Source organism: Crocodylus siamensis, chromosome 9, assembly GCF_052110815.1.
Source record: "Crocodylus siamensis isolate JL-2025a chromosome 9, ASM5211081v1, whole genome shotgun sequence".
NCBI classification, from domain to species: Eukaryota; Metazoa; Chordata; order Crocodylia; family Crocodylidae; genus Crocodylus; species Crocodylus siamensis.
In genome coordinates this window covers 57,313,720-57,338,850 of record NC_143403.1, presented here as the reverse complement: position 1 = coordinate 57,338,850, position 25,131 = coordinate 57,313,720, and the positions used below count along the sequence as shown (strand labels likewise).

The following is a 25,131-nucleotide window of genomic DNA, read 5'->3' as shown; positions in this document are numbered from 1 at the left end:
CCCCTGTCTTAGAGAGCACTGGAGTCAGACCCCTTTTGCCTCTCTTCAGGTTCTATCGTGATGCTTCATGCTCCAGGACACCTGTATGTAAGTAGCTCAAGGCACCAGTGCCATTACAGACATCAGCCTTGTGACAGCTGCAGCCTTGGCAACCAGCAGAGGGCACCAGTCCCGATGCCAGGTAAGAGAACTCAGGTAACCTTTGATTCTGAGCTCTGAGCCCTTCCCCTTTGAAATAGCTTTTCAAGTCTGTGATTGAATTAGCTTATGATTTGTCAAGACTGAGGCAGAACAGATTTGCAGGTGTCATTCATCATTCATCCCCTACATTCAGAGAAAATTAAGGACAGTGTAACCTGCATGGCTTTTGTCCTCCCAACCTGGGATTTGAAGGCTCTTTGTGGTGGAGACTCTTAAATGAAGATGTTGGCCCAAGAACTGGTTGAATGTGGCCTCTGTTGCAGTTGAATATTGGCATGTACAGGTGGTTTCTCTCCAATTCAGTTCCTTCATGCTACCTTCTGAATGTTTTTGTGAGCTCTAGTATTTCATCTTTAGGGCTGTGCCACAGATCCTTAGCAACCTTGAAGCACAGACAATCAGGATGTGAGCTGGTGAACCCAGAAGGAGACAGGACATCTGGGTAGTGGAGTAGGGTAGAAGTGGATCAGCAGAGGGGAAGGTGGCCTTGCTTAGCCCAGGGCTACTTGATTCATATGGCCAACTTAGGGTGTTATTTTCTCATGTTCTAGCTGAAGCTGCTTTAATTCGATTCCAGCTTTGTGGGCATGCAATAACACATTTACTTTTCTCCCCTTCTTCCTGTGAGAGTGTGACCCTCTGCCACCATACAGCAGGTGCCAAGGCTCACTCACTTGCTTCCAGATGCTTCCACTTCAGAGCTTGCAACTTGCCCCACTTTGGAATAAGGGCTGCCTCCCGCCAGCTGTAAATGGATTCTACGGAAGGGTCCATCTCTCTTTGGAGAACAAGGCACTTTGGGAGGAGTTCTACACTCTTGGCACTGAAATGATCATCACCAAATCTGGCAGGTGAGAACAAACCTGTATCACCAGACATGAGTGTTGCACAGATTTTTTTGTCCTCTCCATGTTCACCTTACCTTGGGCTGTGTCCCTTTGGATTCCATCAGCTGTGCCACTCTGCAGCTGTTTTTTTTACCTGCCTCTTAGTGGCTCTCCCTGTCTAGCCAGTTTAGTGTTGTGTCTGCCATTGCTGCTCAAGCTGATGCGACCAGTGTGCTGAGTCCCCCAAAGCGATGCTGAGTTCTGAGTCTAAGCATGCTACCTGCACGCAACCCAAGCTGAGATGTGCACTTGAGTATTTGGTCCTTTGTGGGCAATAGTCCAACAATATTTACTGAGGAAAAATTCCATGCCATACAGCCTACTAAGAGCAGTGACACCATAGCCATGGGAGAGCACACAGGATGAAATATCCCATGTACTGCAGCTTTTTTAATATGATACCTGTAATTCAGTAATACAACCTCATTGCACTTTTTCAAAGGAGTGGCTCAGACTCCTTCCTTTTAAATTGTTCTATAGCTATATACCCCAGGGTTGATCCCCAGATCCTGAATAAAAGGATTCAATGTATTCTCTGGCCAGGATCTTCAGTTTTTATTACATATAGCACAATGACACTCCCCAAAGAATGGTACTGTGACCCCTTTGGATGAATTCTGTAATGTGTAATCAATCATAAAATTAAATCTCTTTCTTTTAACCCTTCCTTTCCTCCTCTGCAGACGTATGTTCCCACCCTGCAAAATGATAGCGTCAGGCCTGGATCCTCATTCTGTCTACCTGATGCTGATGGATATAGTGCCTTCAGACAATGCACGATATAAGTGGGACTGTGGCCACTGGGAGGTGGTTGGAAAAGCTGATCCCCACTCCCCCAGCCACTTCTACCTCCATCCAGATTCCCCTGCTCCTGGCAGTCACTGGATGAAAGAACCTATCTCGTTCCAGAGACTCAAGATCACCAACAATACCCTGGAGCAGTGTGAACATGTAAGAAAAGCTTGACCATTTCACCACACTCAGTTTAGAATAGAAGTGTGGTGCTGCAAAGTACTAGTCCATAGGTAGCCTTGGCCATTGCACATAACTGTTCTAGGATGGAGCCTAATACCGTTCTGTTGATCTTACACGATAGGGAGAGTACTGTTATCCCCTTTTCATAACCATAACTGATATTGATATTAACGTGAATTATGCTTCACTTGGAAATAAAAGTGGGAAAGGTCTGTTAGAGCCTCTGACTCAGCTCCTTTCAAGACATTAACCATCATCCCTTTCTTTGGAAAGCAGCCCCTCTTAAACCAGATAGGGTCCTGTATTTCACTTAGCACATGAACAGTTATTTGAAAGTGGTGGGGTGTGGCTGCACCGTGCTACTCTATCTGCAGTGTTTCCAGGTTGCTCTTCTGAGACCATGGAGTCCTGCTGGCAGTGATAGGAGGAAGAGACAATGAAGTTATTAGATATTCCTGACTATTGTTTCTCTTTGTCTTTAGATTATGTTGCACTCGATGCACAAATACCAGCCACGGTTCCATGTGGTACTGACCAGCCACCACACATTCACCCTGCCCTGGAATGCTGTGACTACGTTTGTGTTCCCAGAAACAACTTTTATGGCTGTGACAGCTTATCAAAATTCCAAGGTGACTTTTCCTTCCATCCTCTTCCAGCTCCTTGTTCCTTGACTTGGCACAAGCCAAAGAAACAAAGCAGGAGTCACTGAAGAGTAAATAAACCTTCGTTCAAAGCAGAATGAGCATTAGCCCTATGAGCTAATGTGTGATGAATATGATGGGTAATGGTTCAGGTATCAAAGCTATTAAAATATTGGGTGCTTATGGACCTGGAAAAAAACAAAACTGCACTTTACTTTCAGCCTAGCATGCTCCCACGCCAAGCACAGCACATGCCCAGAAGAGGACTTGTGTCAGTTTGAGCTGGTTCACCCAGCATCTGTATAGCTCATGTGTTTCAGCGGGGCTTTTTGACATTTCTGTCTAATAGGTGATTCAATCAATCACCTATTGGATAAAAGCACCAAAAAGCCCTGCTGAAGTGCACAATCTGTATAGACTCTGGGTAGCCAGGTCAAACCGATGTGATTCCTCTTCTGGTAAAGCACTGTTTTGTTTTGTCTTTTTAACACGTCTGTCGGCGCTCACGTAGATGAGGGGACTTAGTAGAGACCTAGAGTCAAATCCTTGCCAAATTATAAGTGAAAATGTTTAAGTCTGATGATGTAACTGTCCACATCATTTGTCCACATCACAAAGAATCCTTTGTAATTTTACCATGGCTTTGTCTGAAGAGAAACCCAGTGCTGGAATAGCTAAAGGTGTTTTGATTTCAGAAATGAGATTTAATAACTTTAGTAAGTTGTGATATATAAAGGGTTACACTAGAACTAATAGTTCGTTCTGACCTTCCACTGTAAATTTCAGCCAACCATCTATTATATACCAATTTCAACAATGTATGTTAAACTAAAACATTTCAGTCCACAGGAGGCTAAAATTGTGTCTCCCAGCTAGAGATCAGAAGTACCAAGGATGCAGTGGCAAGAAAATTAGATGATATCTTTATTTATTCAATGTATATGTGGCCCTTCCTGATAAGGGTTTGGGGTGCCTTATAACTTAAAAAACAAGTGAATAAGAGAACAAAACAAGATGCTCAGGTTATCATAGTAAAATATCCATGCTCCATCCTTCACAGAAAACCCTGGGTTTTTATCAATCTGATCTGAGGAAAAAGTCCTGGTCAGCCCTAGATCATCTGGTAATCACCTGATAATTAGACCTGAGCACGAGAACAAGGCTAACCAGGCAGGCATCTGAAAGACTCTCTGTACTATCACACAGTGCTGGTGCACTGGTATATGGGCAATGCTGTGCTTGGGAGGCAATATAGCATGGTTGACTCTAGCAGGCATCCTCAACCCTTCGTTTTCAGGACTACCAATTTGATTCTGAATATGAAAAAGAATGTGATGAACGTGATTCCTCTTTGCTTTCTCCTGTGTAACTGTGGTGACAAAAATGAGAAAACCAAAGAAGCTCTTAAGTGCATTTTTTCTATTTTAAGGTCAAGTGCATTTTTTCTATTTTCTAAGAACCAGCACATTTAAGTACTAGATTTGGGATGTAGTCTGCTCCTGGACTCTTGCCCACAAGGACAGCAGTTGCCCTGGTTTTACCATTTTCTGTTTCCAGATTTCCAGAGGGATTTTCTTCTTAGTAGTTTCTTGTCCCATTTGCTCTTCAAATAAACTCCATTTTTAAATGGACATGTGAGACTAGCCATTGCACCAAAATATTGGAGAGTATCAGCATAACTAAATATTCTTCTCTCATTCCTCTTCCTCATTCTTTCCCCTTCTTTTCTCTTCCTTTTCATGTTTTGTTATCTCTCACTCTCCTTTTCCTCTTTTCCTCTTTCTTCTTTCCTTTTTTCTTAAACCCTTTTGCTTATTTGCTGCTGCTGCTGCTTTGTGTCTCCATCCTCAGATGTCTTCTATCCATTTTTCTCTCTCTTTTTTATTTCCCCCTCCCAGATTACCCAGATGAAGATTGATAATAATCCATTTGCAAAAGGCTTTAGAGAGAATGGGCTCAGCTATAAGAAAAATCGGTAAGCTGTTTCTTCAAGCAATTCCTGCTATGCCAAGCTGCCTAGATCTTTTCCACACAACACATTAGAGAGAAATCCCTCACATTTTATTCTCACTGGTGCAGTTTTATCATTAGCACCCTTTCTATGTTAGAGCTCCCGTGATTGCCTCTGTTGGGTTGATAGTCCTTTACCATTAATAGCAAACCATAGGCAATCCCAAAAAGACTGGTGTGTCTGAATTTGAAATGACATTTATTTTTCCAAGACTGGTTTAGTTTAACTTTTGGATTCATGGAATCCTGATGATGTGCACCTGACTAAGAGACATAAATGCTGCAGCTCAGACATGGCTTGTCCGAACTGTCTTTTAAAAGGAGCATGGGAAACACAGTTAGAAAGTGCCACTTAAAATGAGTCCTGATGTGATGTTACATGGATAGAGCCAAACTTTTTAGAACTATGATTAAAATCTCTAAAGAATGTTTATAAATATGGTAGTGCCATTCCTTGTTATTCAAGCAAACCTTGGTAGACACTAGTTGTGTTGAAATATCAATTATACATTGCTGTATCAAGATAATTTCACTTTCCCCTTTAGTTTTGTTGTCTGTTTCTTCCTTCCCATGGGCTGTTGCCAGCTTTGTTGTCTCATCTGCCTTGATTATAAACTCTTGGACAGGGATGAAAATCACCAGGCAGAGCAACTGCACTAAATGCAGAGCAGTAGCTCCCCCTGTTTGGAAATGTTGGGGTTTTTAAACTTGATTTTGGGGATCCTAGCCTAAATCAAGTGTGGGTGCAGAATAAACAAAAAGCTTACAAGGAAGCTTTAACCAGCTAATCTATTCTTTGTATTTATTACATAGGGGGGAGAAGCAGTATGCATGGGGGTGGGTTGGAGGTGCAGGTATTCTGGGAGTTGTGGGTGTAAGTACAAGGGTGGAGGCATTATATATTTGTGTGAACACCTGTAAATGGACATGTGTAAACAGATGTTTCTGTACTGTGTTAGGCTGAATTTGTTTTTCTTCATTGTAGAAGGAAAAATGTCAGAGGCACTGAGGTAGTAAAGCAAGCAAGTGTGGAGGAGACATGCTGTGAGCTCCCCACTGGTAAGTGTGAAGCAGACCATTTGTTCCTTGCATGCCCAAAGCCTTCCCAGAGTTCACTAGAACTGGATCTTCCTATGTTCAGAGCAGAACTTTTACTATAACAAACCGGTAACCTCAGGAGTGATAATTCAGAGGAACTCCTATCCCAAATATGACTTCCATCACTTCCTAAATTCCCACTTAGAAACTGAATGCAAAATTTGAGCATCGTCATTGATTGTGCTTCACAGTCATTTGTTCACCTCAAAGCCACATGCCACCCAGTGATTTCCCAAGGAACTGCAACTTATTTATTCATTGACACCACCATGCACCTAAACAACCCAAAAACATTTGTCCACTCTAGGAGGGCTAATTTTTAATTTTTTTTAAAATGCATCTACCCAATATGATGCCATGCTTTTATACTCACAGCAGGGAATGTTTTGAGGTTAAATTTGCCTTTAATCACTAAGGATGTAATAAAAACACGAAAAGTTCTTTGAGCTCCAGAGTGTTAACCAAAGAGAAATTTACTCTGGAGTTTACAAATGTGAGCTGAAGAGACAAACTGGGCAATAAAATGCACAACCAGGGACCAAACTGGCTTAAATGTTGGTCTGTAGCTGCCCATCAGGAGTTGAAACTTGGAGAAAACAAGCTATTCAGCACCTTCAGAGTCATAAGATCCTGGTCATAAACATTTCACAGTATACTGGGGGGTGGCAGGGAGGAGCCTCAGGCCTGTGATTCCTTGCTGAAGCTTGTCCCCGGGCCCATGATTACAACAAAGGACAAGGATGTGGAACTTGCTAACTTGAAAAAAATCGAGGAATTTGAGATAAACCAGCAGCTGCATGAAAGAGACAGAGTAGTAAGTGTATGCAAATGTGTGTAAATCCATAGGCTATAGGATCCACCACTAGGCCCCTGGAATCCATGACACCAGACAGGTGTTTTTCCATGCCTGACAATCCTGTCTAAATTGTTTGTTATTGACACAGATCTCATTATTGCTACCAGGTGCTGATCAAGTTGGGTGGGAGAAAATACAGCTCTGAAACTATCCATAAAACTGAACATTGTTTTTGCTCCTTCTCTCTGTGGTCAACCATTTCGACTGGTGCTTCCTGCTTATGATGAATGTAACTTATGGGTCTTTGTTACTGGCTTCAGGCTCCCTATAGAGCATATGTATCCCATCATAGATTTCTGAACATGTACCTTGTAAATCTAGTTCTGAATTTAGTTTCTTCTTTTCATATGTCCTGTAACTCAGTCTATCAGCTCATATTCTTTCTGCAAGTTATAGATATATGTTCTGGCTCTCAGAATTCAGCTTCTTTCTTCCTGTAGGATGCATAGTTTTTTGTGGGTATCTAATTCTGGCTCCCTTTCTAAAACAGTATACATATACCATGGCTGTGTAGTGTTTTACATGCATTAGGCCTACATATACATCACATTTCAATAGAAAAAAATAAGGTAAATATATTAATACAGAAATAGGGATGAATTAATGTAAAATTAATATAATCAAGGAAGTAAGACCAGAATTTTTTTTGAAAATTATATTTAAATTCTTCCATTTCTATCATATGTCACACTTAACGTAACCAGGCTGCACTAGAGGATGGCAGGATGCATTTCCTAGCCAGAACTTTCCGACCAGTTTTAGCTTTTGTTTATCATATTCTGGCTCTCATTTCCTTGTCCCAAGTATTACATCTTGTAGCTGAAACTTAATACCTGTTTTACTAATAATGATCCTAGTTATTCTCTGAAAGATGGAATTTTGTAGCAAATCTGTAAAATACGTTGAAAGATGAGAGCTATGGGAAAGAGTACAGTTTATAAAAAACTTTGGATCTGAGCAGTTAAATATTTAAGCAAGTTCATTAACTCTTTGTAAGTTGTGCCACAGACTCCTTTACTGTTAATTTTATGACAGTAAAACCTTATTGCACTATAGTATAGTATTATATTGAATCAGTCTTACAATGTGACTGTATCCCACTTATTTAATAAGTAAAACTAATTTTCAAACTGATAAATTGATCAAGGTCTGTCTTATAACATGGCCATTTGATAAGTGAATCTTCTAATACTTGCAAAGATTAATCATGGTATATTTGCAGAACCAAGAGTAAAGTTCTGTTTTATCTGAGCCCTAAGTCAAAGGAGTTTTAACATATGGGTCTGGGCCTGGCCCTTTCTGGTTTCAGGAAGAGATTGGTAAACCTGAGAGCATGTTTATTTTGCAGAATCTTGTCAGTCACATTTTTGTGCAGTAAAATCGCACCAGGGCTTATTCTAATCTTGGTCCCCATTTAGTTGGACCTACAATGTTTAAGGTTCCACCCTGTGCAGTTTCTGCCTTTGTACTACTATGTCTGTGTATTAAATATACAGTGTTTTGTTGCCACCTTCACCCTGTAAAATGTATATTTTCTGTCTCTGGCAATCATTCAATTCTTCCTTTGTTGTTGACTTCGCCTTACATAATGCTCAGGTGCACTAATGATAGGGGCTTCCCAGGAAGCCCACAAGAGGGAAGGCATTGTACTGTATTATGCTTTGTGGCTCCTTTCCTCCTCTTGGTTGTGTTGTGAAGCTGTTTTTGCTGTCCTGTCCCCTGCAAGCTGTAAAGCATTTTCTAAAGGTGTTTTTGTGGATTTGAATGGGACAGAGTGCTGAGCAGTGTCTGTGAAACACAATGGACTGACAGGAAAACAGTGCACCTAACATCAGGAGTCTGAGAACTTGAAAGAGCACAAGGCCTCAAGATTTTTACTCTAGCCTGAACTCAGCCTGTAGTGCTAAGTGGCTGTTAAGTATTTCCCTTCTTGTCTCAGTGCTAAACAGTCAGTTGGGAGAAGTGGGTGCAGATTACAGAGGGGAGATGGGAGGGGGATATGAGAAAGAGAAGAGGGAAGCAGCTTAATTTCTCCAATTCACAAGCATATTCCTTTGACCAGATACCACAATCCACAAACCTTCCAGAAGTGACGCCTCAGTTACTATTGTAATATGTTATTTTGCATTTACGTTTGCTTTTACCCCAGAGGTTCCCACAGTTCTTGCAAGCTACATACAGCATCACTGAAATGCAGCCACCTCTGAGGTGGTAACAGGAGCATGACCAGCGTACCTCACACTGCACCACGATTCAGGAGTCCTGTTGTGAATTAACATGGAGATGCTACCAACAGGCCCCCTCTAACCAACATATTAAACAGTTTCAAGTATTTGTGTTATTCCAAATGTGATTTTTCTTTTTTGTGAATACACAGAAGACTTCAGGGCTAATACAATTCGAGACTCAGCATGCAGCTTTCAGCCCTGCAAACCTCTGGCTGGTACTGACCTTTCACATCTGAACAACTGACAGCTGAATTCCCAAGAAAGAGCACTCAAAACTTGTCATTTAAAAAGTGCAGTGTGTCATCATCAAAGGAAAGCAGTGCATCACCTGAGCTACATTAAGTAGCTACCAAGAACCCACTCCTTATATTACAGCACAAAAGGAAATTGGATTTTTTTAACCAACATGTAAAAAGTTGTACACTTTAGGAACCTCTCCAAATGATACTATTTTGCTGTTTTCTGCCACTTTATCAGACGATCTCAAAGCACTAGTTTTGGCTTCCCAATACTCCCTGTCCCTTCCCTGAGAGGAGTTGCAGAGACCTTGCCCAAGTTCAGAATGAGGCAGTGGTAAAGCTGGGAGGGGAACGTCAGCCTGATGGTCCATTCCCTCACCTCCAATGCTTCTTGCTCAGGCATCTGATCTTTTAGAGGGGACAGATTTGCATTTGCTTTTTTTCTCTCTCCTGTGAGATGTTTGAAGTCAAAGACAAACCAGGACAGTTCACACACTGCAGCATTTTCCTTATTGCCATTTTGCTGCTCCAGGTCTTGAAGGGAGTAACATTGCCCAATCCTTTCTCATTCTGTATTATGTCCCATTCATGGTAGGCTCTTCCCATGCTCATTAATCCACACACGCTAGCGTTAGCAATGCACATACCACAGAAGTTTCCAAATGGAAGCTGGAGGGGTGGAAAGTTAATGGTTTTGGCATATAGGGAAGCACAGGAGGCATTTTGAGATTGTGGCGAAGGCACATTGCCTAGACCTGTCCGCTAAGACAATTAACAATGTTGACATTTAAACTGTTAAGTTCCAGAACTAGTCCCTCATTAAGATGAACAGACTGCAGCTCACACAGCTCTGGGACAAACTCAAGCAGACAGCACTTCTTCAGTTAAACACAGAAGTTTCCTCGCACCTGTTAGGGCTTAGATGCTTTTATGAATGAAGGTTCAAGTTCTGGAGGACAATTCTGCTTCTTTCACAGTCCTGGAACTGTGGTGCTCAGATGACATCCTCTTCTGACAAACTGTGAGCTCCCAAATTAAATCAGAAATGGCCCGGGCAGGGCTTAACATGTGATTTGAGACCAGCTGGTCCCTAAGCATTTGTTATAACTGACCTGGCTTTCTGTTGTACCTGCACACTTGCTCCTGGCAGTACCTTTGTACAGGATAACTCAGCAGCCCTGGTGGTGTGTCAGGGTGGGTGGGATTGTGTTCTGGAAGCTCCACATGGAAAACAAAGCTAAAAGGTGCTCAGTTTCTTGCAGAATCAGACCCCAGTGAGTAAGGCACAAGGTTGCTGATGTTTAATATGACAGCACCATGCTGTTTGTTACGTGTGGTGTCATAGCACCTGGGAGCCCGAGGCTTGGACCAAGAAGACCCTGCCATACTCACTGTTGTACCAAACAGAATAATAATGTGGTCTGTGTCCCAAAGAACTTGCAGTTGAGCAGTTCAAGCAAGGCTGGGGTATGGCGTATGTGTGGACAACCGCAGCATGGATTCCTGCTGTGTTTTATCTGCTAAAAAGTTCTCATGCTGTGAAATACGCCGGAAGAAAATGGCTGTCATGTTAAAACCATTAAGACTGCTGCTTCTACTTACTCAGCTCATTGGAGAGGCACAAAATAACAGCTGAGTCACACCTCCACCCCTTTCATCCCACACCCATGCCCTTCTCCCCTCATTCCCTTCAGCATGCTGGGGGATCTCCTGTTTAGAGTCAGGCACAATATGATCTTTATCCACCGCTGTAAATGAGCTTGGAGCAGAGCTGTATGTCACTGACTTTCACATTTTAGTGCTTCATTCTCACTCCCATCCCTCTCCTCCTCCTGGCCTCCCTCTCACCCCTCCAATTTGCCCATGAATTGTTAGACACCAGCCTTTTCACATCTGATTTCTCAGAGTACTGCCTCAGGCACACTGGGGACACACAGACAGAGGGTAATGTGCTAAATTCCCCCCTTTGCTGGTGGTGAATTTCATGGGGATTGCTGCTATTAGCCACACTTTCTAGCAATTATAACAAATTCTCTTTTCTTCCCTTTGAAAACGTCTCTATCACTGCTAGAATGGCTAGGAGAGAACTAGTTGTTAACTAGTAATTGGGAATTAATGATTCCACCTTCCCATCAATCAGCTGGAAAGAGCTGAAAGCAATGGGTATTTGCAGAAAATGTGTGTCACCAGACAGTGATACTGTGTGCCCAAATGACAGGTATAAGGGAGATCATATGATGGTGCCCTTTTATGGCAGAAGCAATGAGTCCTGAGATGCATGCCAAATTGGTTCCCCCCCCCAGCCCCGACACACACTCATTAGTCAGGTGGTGCGCTTGTCTGAAATCCCTGGCGGTGTTGTTGCTGTGCAGTTTCTGACTGAGTGGGATGCTAATTCAGCTCACTGCAAGTTTGAATGTGACCCACTTTTCTCTCTCTTCTCCCATCTTCCTCAATGAGGGCATGTCTCAGGCTCTCTGATTACAGCTGCCTTGCGTCTTTCTGCGACAGAAACTTCAGCATTAGAGAAGCAGAAGCTAAGAAAGATCCAGTGACTGCCTCCCTTGTTCTCAGTGGTGGGAAGGGGGTGGGGAGCAGCCAGAGGCATTTTTTATCCTGCTCTGCTTGGTGCTGTAGCGATGGAGCTGAGAGCGCCAGTGAAGGAGGCTGGAAGCTAGCAGTTTATATTTTTGATCCTTTTTAGTTCTGATTTTTTTTAATGTGGACATGTTGAGTTGTTTCGTAACCTAAAATAACGCTGTCCAGAGACTCAGGATCTTCAGGCAGCCTGTTACCTGGTCTCCTCTTCCCATTCCTGGACTGTTTGATTTATTATCTGTGCCCAAATTGTGTACTCGGTCCAATGCCCTAATCTCAAAACCAATCTTCTTCCCTGCAAAACTGATCTGATTCTTTTTCTTTTATCTTTTCCATGGGACCTTCTTTTCAGACCCACACAATAGCTTCCCTCTAACCTATGCACACCTTATAGATGTCTTCTGAAAGAGAATACCCTATTTGTCTTGTATTTTACCCCATATTCCTAAAAGGCAGCCAGCAAAAATGTGCTTGCGTCTCCAGGGGATCCAGATTGACACCTCCTTCAAAATCCCTCCTCAGATGGAATTTTCCCAGGGATGAGTACCTGCCTCTTCCCAGCTGCCCCACAGATCTTCTCCCTGATCCTCCACAACTGAGATGCCCCAGAATACAATGCACTACTAGAAAAGGCACTCTTTCTCCTGGGGTTGGAGACTCCCTTTTTCTGAAGCCTGCTGCTACAGAAATTGGGGTCTAGAGCTGGGGAATATAACTTTTCCTGCCCTTTAGCAGGGGGAATCAAGGGACAACGTTTTTAATTCCGACCCAAGGCCAAAAAAAAAAGTACATTCCGTCAGTGCAGTCTAAATTGCAGTGACACAAAGCACATGCTGCTGATATATCCGACAGTGAACGAATTAGTTCAGGGGAAAGATAAAAGATCTGCAAACGGTTCCATTCCCACCTACTTTCTGAGCTAACCTTGAGGCCCTCATTCAGTGCTTACTCAGGCAAGTTCCCATTGGAGTTGCTGAGGAATTTTGTCTGAATAAAAACAATAAGGTGAGAGTCTCAATTTGGCCCTGTAGTAAAAAGGGAGTGGACTTTAACCCTGTTCAGTGTTGAAGGTTTGAATCCATTCGTGTCATCAGTGTATTTTGGGTATAACAACCTAACTAACTGCAGTCAATTTATAAGCAACAGAGCTACAAAAAAGAAGAAAATTGCAAGGCAAGTGATTAAAGTAAATAAAGCCAAAGGAAGAGATATAGCATACTAAAGATGCCTAACTCCTGTGGCTGAAAATATCTCTTCCTGGTGCTGAAATTCTTTCTGCGGTTCATATTAATTATGCTGACGTCCACTTTAAAGAAACACCCATTAAAGGGATGAGCATGGTAAAAATATGTTACATGCACCAAACTAAAAGCTTGGCCCTGATCACATTAAAGTGCGTGACAAAACTCCCACTTATTTCAGTGGGAACAGGATTGGTCCCTAAATCATCCATAGCAATACAGTGAAGCCATTTGATATGAATAGAAGATTGGTACATAAGAATTTGCTGTAGGGAATCAGACCCTGGGCCACTGAGACCTGTATCCTGTGTTGGACACTGATTGATATTTGAAACCACACTTTTGGCCCAAACTATGCATAGCCAATAATGCAACGCTGTATATAGGTGTGAAGAAATCCCTTCCTCACACATATGGTAGCCAGCTTATGCCCTAAAGCTTGACATTTGATTACCCCTCTCTTAGCACTTGCAAGCACAAATGTTAATGGTCACACTCACAGAATAAACTCATTAAGGGCCAAACTAGGAAGGCGTTAGTTTCTGTTTAGCCTTGAATTCAATGAGACTTTTTTTTCCCAGAATGAAATATAAGGAAAATCTAAGCCCTATCCCTACTTAAGAGATTATATCCTTCTAGGGTAGGCAAAATTTATCCCAGCAGAGTTTATTTTATGCATGCTGTTTATACCAGTTCCCCAAGCTATACCCGCAAAAGGACTTTTTTGCCTCTAGTATAGTATCTGCGCTAGGGCTTTTGCTGGTGCAGCTGTGTCAGCAAAAAAACCCTAACCTCTTACTGACACAATCACGCCTGAAAATCTTTTCAGTACAGTACAGGCCTAACTAAGAACTTAAGGATTTCTAGTGTATCTGTGGGTGTTATCAAACCTTGTGTGATAAGAAATTCATATAGCTGAGCACTGTAAAAGGGACAGTGGCTAGGCAAGTAATGTTTAGCTGATCTATCAACTAGGTTGGGGCTGTAGATCTTTACTGGGCTGAAGACTTCTACTGAGAAAGGAACACGTTGCCAAAATATCTGTTATTACTGTGAAAGGTTGCATTAGCCAGTTCTTTTACTCAGACTGGGAGGAAATCTTTTTTTTTTAAATTTGCCTGATATCAATAAAGACCCAAAATCAACCATAAAAAAGAAAGCCCAAACTGTATTTGGAATGCAGGAATCTGTTTGGGAGATAGAAGTTTTATCAAACCATCAATGCAGCCTGAAGGAAATCTTAAGTCTGAAATTATTTTTTGTAGGTACCTCTTCAGCTGGTGTTTTTGGTCTTGTCTCTATTTGTTTAAAAGTGTGTTAGCAGTAAATCAAGGTGCATTTCCCCTGTAGGGTTTCCTGTATGTCAAAGCCATGTTAATTCTCTTTGATTTTCTTCCCTTAGCCCCAGCCATTGCTGCAGATCCTTCCTCTCTTTGTCCCTTTGGACATCAAAGGACTGCAAGGGGACAGCCCTGGGGAGAAGCTCCTCCCTATTCATTAGCCTTCATAAAACTAACTCACCTTGGCTAGCTAAGCTTGGAGTCCCATCCTTAGTCCCAGGCACTCTTGACACTGGATCACAGAAGGAAGGGCTCCTGCTTGCTTTGGGAAATCAAGACTTTTGCTTTTGAACTGGACTACTTTGGTTTTCAAGAGAGAGGAGCTCTGGTGGATCTCTTGCCTGCGCAACTTCTATGACTTAACGGTACATGGAAAAATGCAAGCTTTATCTGGTAGGTGACTTTTCCATTTCTCAATGTGTAGGGAAGACCCTAAAATAGTGCCAGGGGTATACTGAGGTTTAAAAAGGGGAACAGTGTACCAACAGGTCATCAGCATTTGTGGATACTACTGGGGGCATTAAATCTTCCTAGAGAGGGAGAAGACAAATGGAAGCTGTGGATGCTCTGTGTGAACATTTGACATCTTGTGGCACTTGCTGTAAGACAAGCAAAGGTTTACTTTGGTGCTTTTCTTTTAATTCCCTAGTATCCAGTTTGCAAAGTGCCATGGGTTCCTTGGGGATGAAATGCCATATAGAAATCTAAAATGCACATACATTGTTAAGGAACTTAGAGCATTTCTGATCCATGATACAGAGGTTAGCTTGACTCTGTATATTCTCTTCCCTCCAAGAGTAAAAGAACCATATGCCATGATCTTGGTAAGTTTTCAACCCTGTGAACATCATTTTATGTCCCATACTGATCACCAGGGATTTTTATTTGCTTATTTTTGTTCATTGGTCCTACTAAAATGACTTACAGAGTTTTGTGTTAATTTCACATACAGGTTTCAAATGGCTAACTACCTACCGCTTCCCTTTGTCACCCATGTACTGCTGATTTATTCCTAAGAAGCCAAGTAGCTTTACAGTGACAAAGATGATTTTAATTGCTGCCACTGTTTTGTTTTGGGGTTTTTTAAGCAATACTTACGATAGCGAATTGAACATGAAAGGAAGGAATGTTATGGTGATTCCTTGCCACACTGAGCGGGACTTCAACTTAAAAAGCTTAGGAAGTACAGTGAAAAGCATAGTCTATCTTACATCACTGTGTCTAGGCAAGTCTTGTTATTTTTCATGTCATTATATGTATCACACTGCATTGGAAATCAAAACATTTTTTGGCAATGCATGACTGGATTTGAGAAGCAAAATCATAGTACTTGTGAAGCAAACCCAAAATGGGACTAGGCAAGCAGTAACTGAGCCTTTCACTTTCCCTTCTTTAATGCCCCAAACTGCAATTTCAGGAGACTTGCTATTTGCTGGAGGCCTTTTTTGGCTCTACCCTGTGCAGTTTTTGGCAAGATTCCTTTTTGAGATAGCTATATATGTTGAAATGTATTTCTTTTTCAGGGACATCAAACAGTCCCTGGAAGCCAAACGGTTTTATCTTTAAGCTGTTACACTGGGGGTATAACAGCAGCAAATGTAATTGAAACTGATTCTGATAAAAGTGGAATACTTTATCTGGGTCCCAGTGGATATTTTCAAGGTGCCTAGACCCTATTTTATATATTGTACAGGAACTCTGTTAATATAACCCTTAAAACTAAATTGACAATATTTGTTTCAGTACCACAGCACTTCTGCAAGAGTTAGAGCAATTCCTTAAAGAGGCCCGGTTTGCTTTCTATAATGCTGTTCCATAACCTTTTGTGCTAGGATCTCGAAGTGCTTTATAAACATCACTGAATGATGTGCCCCTTAGCATAGGAAAATGTTCTCAACACCTTGCAGACAGAGACGCTGAGGTACAAACAAGGTTAGTGACTTGCCAGCATCCATGTAACAAGTATACAGTACAGCAAAGAACAGAGCCAAGCCGTGCCCTGCTTCAAGCACAGGAGTCTCCTTGTGTTTGACCATACATTGACACAGAGAAAAGCATGCATTATAATCACTGCTTCCTGTTAACAGTATCAATACCTTCTAAAATAGTTTGAGCCCAAGATTCCAGGGAAAAAATAATTCTGTTAATATAACCCTTAAAACCACATTAGATTTCCAGAGCTTAACTTAAAAACAAGAAGACATAAACCTTAGTGGAAACTGGGGTAGAGGAGGACAAAAATTCCAGTGAACATCACAGTGGAAATACCTCATTAAATAACATAAAATAATGCATCCAAAAGTTTTATAAAGTTTTATTTTAAAGTTCTGAACAGTTTGCTACCCGCAGAGCTTTTGCTCGCCTTTTTCGGTATCTGAAGAGCATATCACAAACCTTTCCACATTATTGTTCAAATTCCCAGCTGTGTGCAGGACTTAGCCCCTGGCTTGGTTCAGAATCACATCCATGCAATGATCACTCTCTCTCTAAATATTCTTTAAAGTGTCATCCTGGGCACTCAAAAACTAAGGCACCAAAATCCTTAAATATTTTTGAAAATCTTTGATGTACCTTGCCCTTACATTGATTATGTTCACTGCCGTTTCTGTCTCCTGTAGTGTCTTAGTCATATAGTACACTGTGGTTTTATTCTTATACAACCAGATTATGAGATCTGTGTTTGTTTGATTTTTTTTTCAAGCAAAATTACTGTGAATTTAATTTTCATCGACTTCACCAATAGTGTTGCCTTTGTAAAGGCCTCAAAGTTGGGTTGATTGTTTCATTTAACAGTCTTGGAATTTGTTTACCAAAAGGTTTAATTGTAAAATAGGTTTGGAGTAAAAGATGAGTATCTATCTATTCAATCAAAATCTGTTTGCATGTATTTGTGACTGGACTGTCTCCTGCTGAAAATCAACCCAATTCTGTTGTAACTCCTTTTGATATGTGGTCTGCAGTGAACTACAAAATGCACAATCTCATTGCAGCTTTCATGTCTCTGCTAGAGGATATGAGGGAAGCTTTAGTAAGAAGATGTTAACAGGCTAATCTTAGGGAGCAAACTAGGTGTCACTTCTTAGCCAGTTTATTAATGTTGGATCAAAGCAACCAAGTCTAGGGGTGGTAAGTCTTTTTTTAAATACCATTTTTTTTAAATACCTAGATAGCTTTGCAAACTGATAACATCATGTTTAAAAACTGCCTGCATCCAAAGTCAGAAAACATATCCTTCTGGATGGGCCTTCTTTCAGTGGAAATAATTGGTTACTTTTCGTGTGTATTTGCTTAAAGATGTTGACCAAGGAAGCTGTAATGAAGTGACAAATTCCCTTGTGTCTATATAAGAACGGGTGCAGGCTAAGAGGCAATCCCCTATTAAAATAAGTGGCTATGCATGGCTGATAATGTATCATTGTCTTAAAAATGGACCTGCTTTTGTTACACTGATGACAGCACTGCAGTTCTGAATATTTCAATCAAAGAGTTATTTTCTTCAAAACTTTGACTAATAAGAACATGAGTCAAAACCAGATCCAGCTGAAATCAGCAGGATTTTGCCATGCACATCGATGGGATCACATAGTAGAGAGAAGAGCAGCACTGGCCTTTTGGTTTTGAGTTTGAGGTATAATTTTGGTCAGTTTGGGCGCATCTACATGAGGCGCTTAATGCACAGAAGACTAATTCTACTTACTGCACATTAGCGCGGCTGGCAAAAACCATTCTAATGTTCTAACGCTCAGTAACACTGATTATGGTGCATTAAGTTAGTACCTGTTATTATAGGTACTAAACTTAATGTGCCATAATTATAGCACATTAATGAATGTGTAGATGCGCCCTCTGTGTTGTAGTAATTGTACTACGGTCTTCTATAACATGCATCATCCAGAGATTTTAGAGATCTTTGCCAAGGAAGTTAGTATTGTTATCTCCATGCCACAGATGGGGAAACTAAGGCACAGAATAGTGAAGTGACTTGCTCTCCAGTATCTCACAGGAGCGCCATCTGTTCAGATAGATATTGCTAGGCCTGGAGAGCTATACATATAGTTTCCAAAGGGAATTGCTCAGTGATCCATCTGCCCCAGCCTATTTGATTGCTTTGACCCTGTCATAATGAACATTCCCTTTCCTTTTAAATTAAAACACTTTATGTGACTGTTTCAAATTAAAACACTTTATGTGACTGTGTTTAGATAAGGATGCCTTGTAACAGCGAAATGTCCTGCTTTGTTGATCTCCATTTGAACACTGAATAGAATAAAATAAGTAAGCTAGCCATGGCATGGTGCACAAGCTAAAATCTCAACTAAGGAGGATATTTGCCTTGAAAAGTATCTGGAACAGACTTTTCTGTTTACTAAGATAACCTAACTGAAATAATCTGTAGGTGCTGTAATTTCTCTCAGTGTATCTCAGTTGTGATCATGTATACACACAGAGCCCCCCACCTACACACACACACACACACACACACACACACACACACACACGTCAGGGGGATCTTCAACACAAGCTTACATTCTTTGAGCTCCGTTAATTATGGGAGAATTGTGGAGTGACCAATACTGAGGCCGGCCACAAGGAGGAGTGATGATCTGTATACACTGGACAAGTCTTACAGCAGGTCCTGAAACATTGCAACTGGCCATTTCCAAGCACAGACGTTCAGATGAACAGGCACTGACATCAAGTTTGAAAGCTCTGTCTGAAGCATTTTGGCATTGACTTCCTCATAACTGAACTGTTTTCTTTTTACTTTCCCTGCTAGATGTGAAAACTCAGTGTGATATCCTGCCTTCCTCCAACCTGGAGTCTTACCCTCAGAGCTCCATTGTTGTTACCCTAGAGGACATGGACCTCTGGATGCAGTTTCACCAAATAGGAACCGAAATGATCATCACTAAGTCTGGCAGGTAAGGATGGCCAGAAATCTGTGCACACAACGTTTGTGCAGGCTGCATGCAGACCATTCCCACCCAGTACATCACTTTTGGAAAGGTGACTTTCAAGCTAGTTTTTAAGCCCCAGATTCTGTTTTTCCTTCCCCTTGCAGAACAACAGCAGCATCAAAGAATCTAGAGGTCTTTTAGCTCTGAAGTGGGAATGTCACCCAGGTTACTTGGTGACTTATACACTGAAAAATCCATCCCATGCTATAGCTCCTGCATCAAACAGTGTCAGTGGCCTCCACTGTTTTGTGGTTGCCACACAAAGATTGAATCCTAGATCCCATTTGCCTCACAAGCAAACATGGCTGCTGCATCATAGGCAAATAATTTGAATGTATAGGCATGAAGGTGCTCCAGGTCATGGTAGATGAAACATTTGGGAAGTTTCTGGCGTCCAGCTTTGGAGCTGGACACTTCGGATGGACTGTGCAAAGGATGATGCAAGTCAAAGAAGAGACCGGACCCATGCTGCTCTTAAATTTAACTATTTCATGCCTTGAGGAGCATGATGCATTCTGGAACAAATAGCTGGAGGATATGGAACTTTAATATATTGTGCAAGATAAAGCCAAGAAGAGAGGGTGCCAGACCTTTTGAGACCTAATAAAGGGATCTTCTGTGAGTAAGGAGAGCTGCTGAACCAGTCCTCATAAGAAAGGAAGGGAAATCAGTGACCTCTAACAGTGTTGTGAGGAGTCACAGCAGTTGTGGAGAGTTTCCAGAGAGAGGAGGGGAGGGGAGAGCTAGACAGATTCTCAGATGGGTGCCACCTACACAAAAAAATCAGTTTCCCTGGAGGGCTACAACTGGGCAAGACACAGTGAAAGCCCTGAACGTTGTCTACACTTAAATTTTCTTTAAAATTTCCATTTTTGCACATTAGGAATAGCAACAGTAGGAGTGCTAGAAAAGGCAAGCCACTAGTGACTTTGAGTAGGGCTAGATAATAGGTTAATAAAAATGTCAGTGGCTGATCTGCACTATGATCCCAAGAGCACTTTGCCTGACAGACCACAAACAAGATCAAATGCCTGACTAGACTATTAAAAAAGAACAAGACCTTTGTAATATATATTTTATTTCTTCTTCAGACGAATGTTTCCACAGTGCAAAATCAAAGTCTCTGGCTTGATCCCTTATGCTAAATACCTCATGCTGGTGGATTTCGTGCCAATGGACAACTTCAGATACAAGGTAAATAATTTGAGGGGGAGAAAGGTCATTCTGTCCTCTTGCTTGTTCCAGTTGATGAAATTCACCTGTATGCAGGGATCCAGTAAAACACCCAGGCACCATTTAAGTTATCTTAGATCTTATATAGGATATAAGTGCTGGCCCTCTACATAGTGTGAATACTTATGTTTCAGGTGCTAGTTGGTGACCAACCAGAATTAGGTGTCTTCTGGAGGTTTCATAACATTCTTTGAATCAGTCCCCAGTCGCCATTATTGCAGAGCTGGCAGCTGGAAGAATAACATCCTTTAATTTGTAAAGTGCACAAGTATGTTTTAAATCATTGACATAGTAAATATGGAGACTTGACTCAGTTAATGTTTATAAAATGCCCCCAAACTAGTAGAGAGGGCAAGCAAATAGGGGGCTGATCATGGAAACTAACATAAGAACATGACATAGTACCTTCATATCATCAGTCAGACATAGCCCACACTCTGTCATGTCAGACATCCCCACTGCGTTAAGTAAAGAAGCAAAGGTACTGGTCATTGTTACTTTGATACTGTGAGAGCGGGGCTACTAAACTGTGGGATTTCCTATGTTTCCTTTTCCAGTGGAATAAAGATCAGTGGGAAGTCGCTGGAAAAGCAGAGCCACAGCTTCCCTGCCGTACATATGTCCATCCAGATTCTCCAGCTCCTGGCAGCCACTGGATGAAAGAACCTGTCTCCTTCCAAAAGCTGAAACTCACCAACAACACCCTGGATCAACATGGACACGTGAGTTGTAACTGAGCTTTTTGTTCACTGGAACTCCTGGAAGGAAGGATTTGCTTCTTAAAGGAAGTTCAACCAAAACTGTTTGTTTAATGAGCATTTAAATGAGTTAGTTAAAATTCTTCTACTACCTATGCAAGAACAGCATCTCTGCGTGTTGAAAGTGTCATGGTATCCATGTACACTGCACCCATGGGTTTGGTGGCTCTTGATAACTCATGCACTGACTCTCGGGATATGTTAGCTGTCTAGTCAGAGAAGGGGCTGCAATGTGTTTTCCTTCTCCATTGTTTTATACCCACTGCTGGGCCACTGGGTTTATTCCTCTGATCCTACAGCTGGTAAATGGGACACTTGTCCAATACTACCCCTGTACCCATTTTAAACAGAAAATGCCTATTTTATGGAGCTGAATAGAGCTGGGGTCATCACAAAGGTAAAGTTTTAATTTGAGACCTGGGTTGGGAAGTACAAACTATGCCAACAGCAAGCTGGCTAAGTGGTGCTGCAATTGGAAGTCTCCTGTTTCCTTCTCCACCAGATCATCCTTCACTCCATGCACCGTTACAAGCCGCGCTTCCACATAGTACAGGCAGATGACCTGTTCAGTGTCCGCTGGAGCATCTTCCAGGTGTTCAGCTTCCCTGAGACTGTCTTCACCTCTGTTACTGCCTACCAAAATGAGAAGGTACAGTGTGTATAAGCACTAGCCCTCTGCACCTGGGTAAATACCAAGCATGTACACTCGACGCTGCCCCCAGGGAGAAAGGTCTTCCACTGCCTATATGGACAACAAAAGGAGTCTTTCCTCCCCTGCTTCTGCAAATAATGTGGCAATGCCCCTTCCCTCTAACTCACCTATGAGGATGGGACAGGTATTCTTTCTCCTATGCAGACAGTATCTGAATCCCTCCTCCCTCATTTTTATGGGCAATACAAATATCCTTCCCCCTTTTCCTGTCTTCTGAGGGTAACACTCATGACTTTCTCTATACCCATATCTGAGATAACACTAGTAGTTCTTGTCTCTTGCCCCTGCCCCCATCTGTGACCCATTCCATAGAAGAGTCTCTCTGAGCTGGAGATGGAGGAGTAATTCCTTCAGCAATCCATATTGCACAGGTATGCAACCTTGATGTTCAGTACCTTGTAAGCATGGGGGGTGTTGGTGACAGAATGGCAGCTATAACTGCGTTTGTTATTAGATGGCTTAAAGTCAGATCTGTATTGCTGCTTAAATTTGATCTTTTAAATTTGAGAGGGAAAATCATCCAGTAGTGAGGGGCATTGGTTTGAAATCCCTGCTTGTTCATAGACTTTGTATGTGGCCTTGAGCAAGTCGCTTAGCTTTCCACTGCCTCAGTTCCCCACCTAAAAAAGGTGTCTTGTGGGATAAATACCTTAAAGACAATCAGGCAATAAGATCCTGTGAAGATTGGGGCCATATAACTACCAAAAATGGACCATAATATATAGAGAGAGCATCTGTATCAGTACTGGGGTTGGGAATCTTGCTTCAGAGCAATACAGACCTGGCCCTGGCAGCCAAGACAACTGTTCTTTCTACTACTGAATCTAATTTCTTTTTTTTAAGATCACAAAACTCAAAATTGACAACAACCCTTTTGCTAAAGGTTTCCGGGAACACGGGAAGAACACTCGAAGGTAACTGTGGTCTCATGAGGATATAGTGAGCCTGCACTAGATCACTGCCACTCCTGGTTGCCAGCTTAATTCTAACATCCAGCATCCGGGTGCTCCTTCATCACCACGCCCTTGGTGTGGGGGTACTTCCCCCACCCACACAACCAGGAGGTTAGATGTCACTGAAAATACTTGCAGGCTTTTTTTAGTCATTTTTTGTCTGGAAAAGTGACTCCTTTTTTGTCATTGGGTCAAAAGTGATTTCCATTTAAACAAACTTTTGAAAGCTTCATATTGATGTTTTCCAATAATAGGACTGTTTGGGGGTGAAATAGGCCCCATGTTCCCTCAGAAACAATCATCCCTTCTTAAAGAAAAGCTCAGCAGACTTTCTTGTATGTATAAGATAGCACTCCATTTTCATAAATGACTGTGCAAACTCTCAGTGCTGAGGCTTTCCAGTGTGATTGTGTGTTTTGTGCAAAGCCCAAGTAAAAACTCCACAGTAGGGAAGGGGTGATTCAGTCTTTCTTCCTGACTGCCACTCTGTAGTTGCAGTCAGCATGACTAACTACAGTCCGAACATTTGAACAAACATAGTTCAAAGAAGCCGATTGCTCTGGGTTGGTTCTTGGACGGCAAAAATGTGGTTTCTAAAACACTGGAGATCCTAAGCTCAACCCCTCTCTCTGCAGAAGTTATTAGATATTTGGTCTTCCTGCTTCTTTGACACACCAGGATCTTGTTTCTGCTCTGGAGTTCCCATTACAGGTAGCTACATAGGAAGGCTTTATAAACCTGCTTTCATATGTTGTTCTTTTCATAGGGAAGGGCGAGCAAAAGGCCAAAAACCTAGCCCAGCCAAAGGTCAGAAGAGGAAGCTCCCAGAAGAAACAGAGTCTGGTGCTGAGGAACCGGGTAATATTGTCAGCAACAGATTTGCCAACAGGGATCATGCTAAGGGGAGGAAAAGACAGTGACTTGGGTCTGCTAAAGCTCCTGTCTGCACAGAGTTGCATTCATCAGCACTGAGGGCAGGGATTTTGGAGGATACCGTGCAAGTCGGTTTTTAGTAGGAAGGAAGTAGAATGCTAACTCTCACTCCATAATTCACAAGAGGAGCTGGGTGCACAGGCTGAAGAAGTCTGCATCAGGTGGATGTATGGATCAGGGTCCTGCCATCAAGGGACAAGGCAAAGCCAAATAAGAAAGATGGAGGGGAAGGGAAAGACGAGTATATGGCAGAGGCAAGAAAGGCAAAAGAACTTGCAGAGCAGTTTCCAAATCAGATGTTTAGTAGCTGCAAGTGTGTGAGCAGATCTTGGGGATCTTTTTCCCTGCTGACAAGGGAAAGAGCAGGAGCATACCCTGATCAATGTTAGGGAGAGGGGTTCACAGCTGGTCTAGGCATCTGGAACTACAAGAGGTAGGCTATCTACAGTTATATGGGAACAAGGAACGTGAAACAAGAAAGCAGGGTCCTCGCATGCAAAAGACCTGGTGCACCTGAACTTTCCTCCATGCCATCACACAGCAGTGGGAATCCTTACTCAGATTTTTGCCCTTCTGCTCACACATAGTCTGCTATCTGGACATGCAATTCCAGAATATATATGTAACACACCATAACTGCTCTTCCTATAACTACCCCTCCACTCCATTAAACTGTAGGAGAGTCTTGAGCCAAACAGCTAGATTGAGCAATCAACTTGAAAATGTGTTGTAGGGAAGAACCCAACAGTGGCAGGGAGCTGGACATAGTAAGCTGAGATGGGGATACTTAACATTTCATAGTATGGGCCATGTTTGCCAGATTGTATGGCAGGTACTTTGCCTCCCATTTAGGGGGCATGGCTTGTACAGTCCTTCAGTTAATTGTCAAATAGTTATTTGATCTGCAGTTAGTGCAGTTGAGAGAGAAGGATAAGCCAATGCCATGTGACCAGCAACCGTTTATGAGAGCCTGTAACCTGATGGGTCTTTCCATCTCTAATTCCTCGCTGAATCCCTAGTGTGCAGCCTGCCAACTTCTTCAGGGCGCACACATTCTTGTGTGTTGTGTCCAAGAATGAGAGAGAGATTAGAAAAATACTCAGCCTTTGTTTCAGGAGCACTGGCAGATGCCTGGTAATTAGCTGACATTTCTGATTATTTGCAAACTCCTTATCACTCTGGCCTGCAGTAATGGCTGTGAGACCCTGTGACTGGGAGGCAGTGTGTTTTTGGACTGAATCCAACTGCAAACAAACTATTTCTGAGC

General features: G+C 42.1%; 1 protein-coding gene across 2 annotated transcripts in view; it reads left to right on the top strand.

Moving 5' to 3' along the window:
• Positions 1-225: 225 nt before the first annotated feature.
• The window catches only part of LOC149857657 (T-box-containing protein TBX6L), a 28,886-nt gene continuing 3,980 nt past the window's right edge, over positions 226-25,131 (top strand). The window contains exons 1-11 of one of the 2 annotated variants that reach the window (XM_090063488.1): positions 226-1,052; positions 1,772-2,039; positions 2,546-2,695; positions 4,606-4,682; positions 5,703-5,776; positions 19,095-19,239; positions 20,367-20,469; positions 21,066-21,230; positions 21,769-21,915; positions 22,822-22,892; positions 23,698-23,789. In XM_090063488.1, the coding sequence (XP_089919614.1) occupies positions 886-1,052; positions 1,772-2,039; positions 2,546-2,695; positions 4,606-4,682; positions 5,703-5,776; positions 19,095-19,239; positions 20,367-20,469; positions 21,066-21,230; positions 21,769-21,915; positions 22,822-22,892; positions 23,698-23,789 (1,459 nt within the window). In that variant the 5' untranslated portion in view covers positions 226-885. Of the gene's footprint in view, positions 1,053-1,771; positions 2,040-2,545; positions 2,696-4,605; positions 4,683-5,702; positions 5,777-14,531; positions 14,711-19,094; positions 19,240-20,366; positions 20,470-21,065; positions 21,231-21,768; positions 21,916-22,821; positions 22,893-23,697; positions 23,790-25,131 lie in introns of those variants that run through there. The other variant, XM_090063489.1, reaches the window with a different exon arrangement.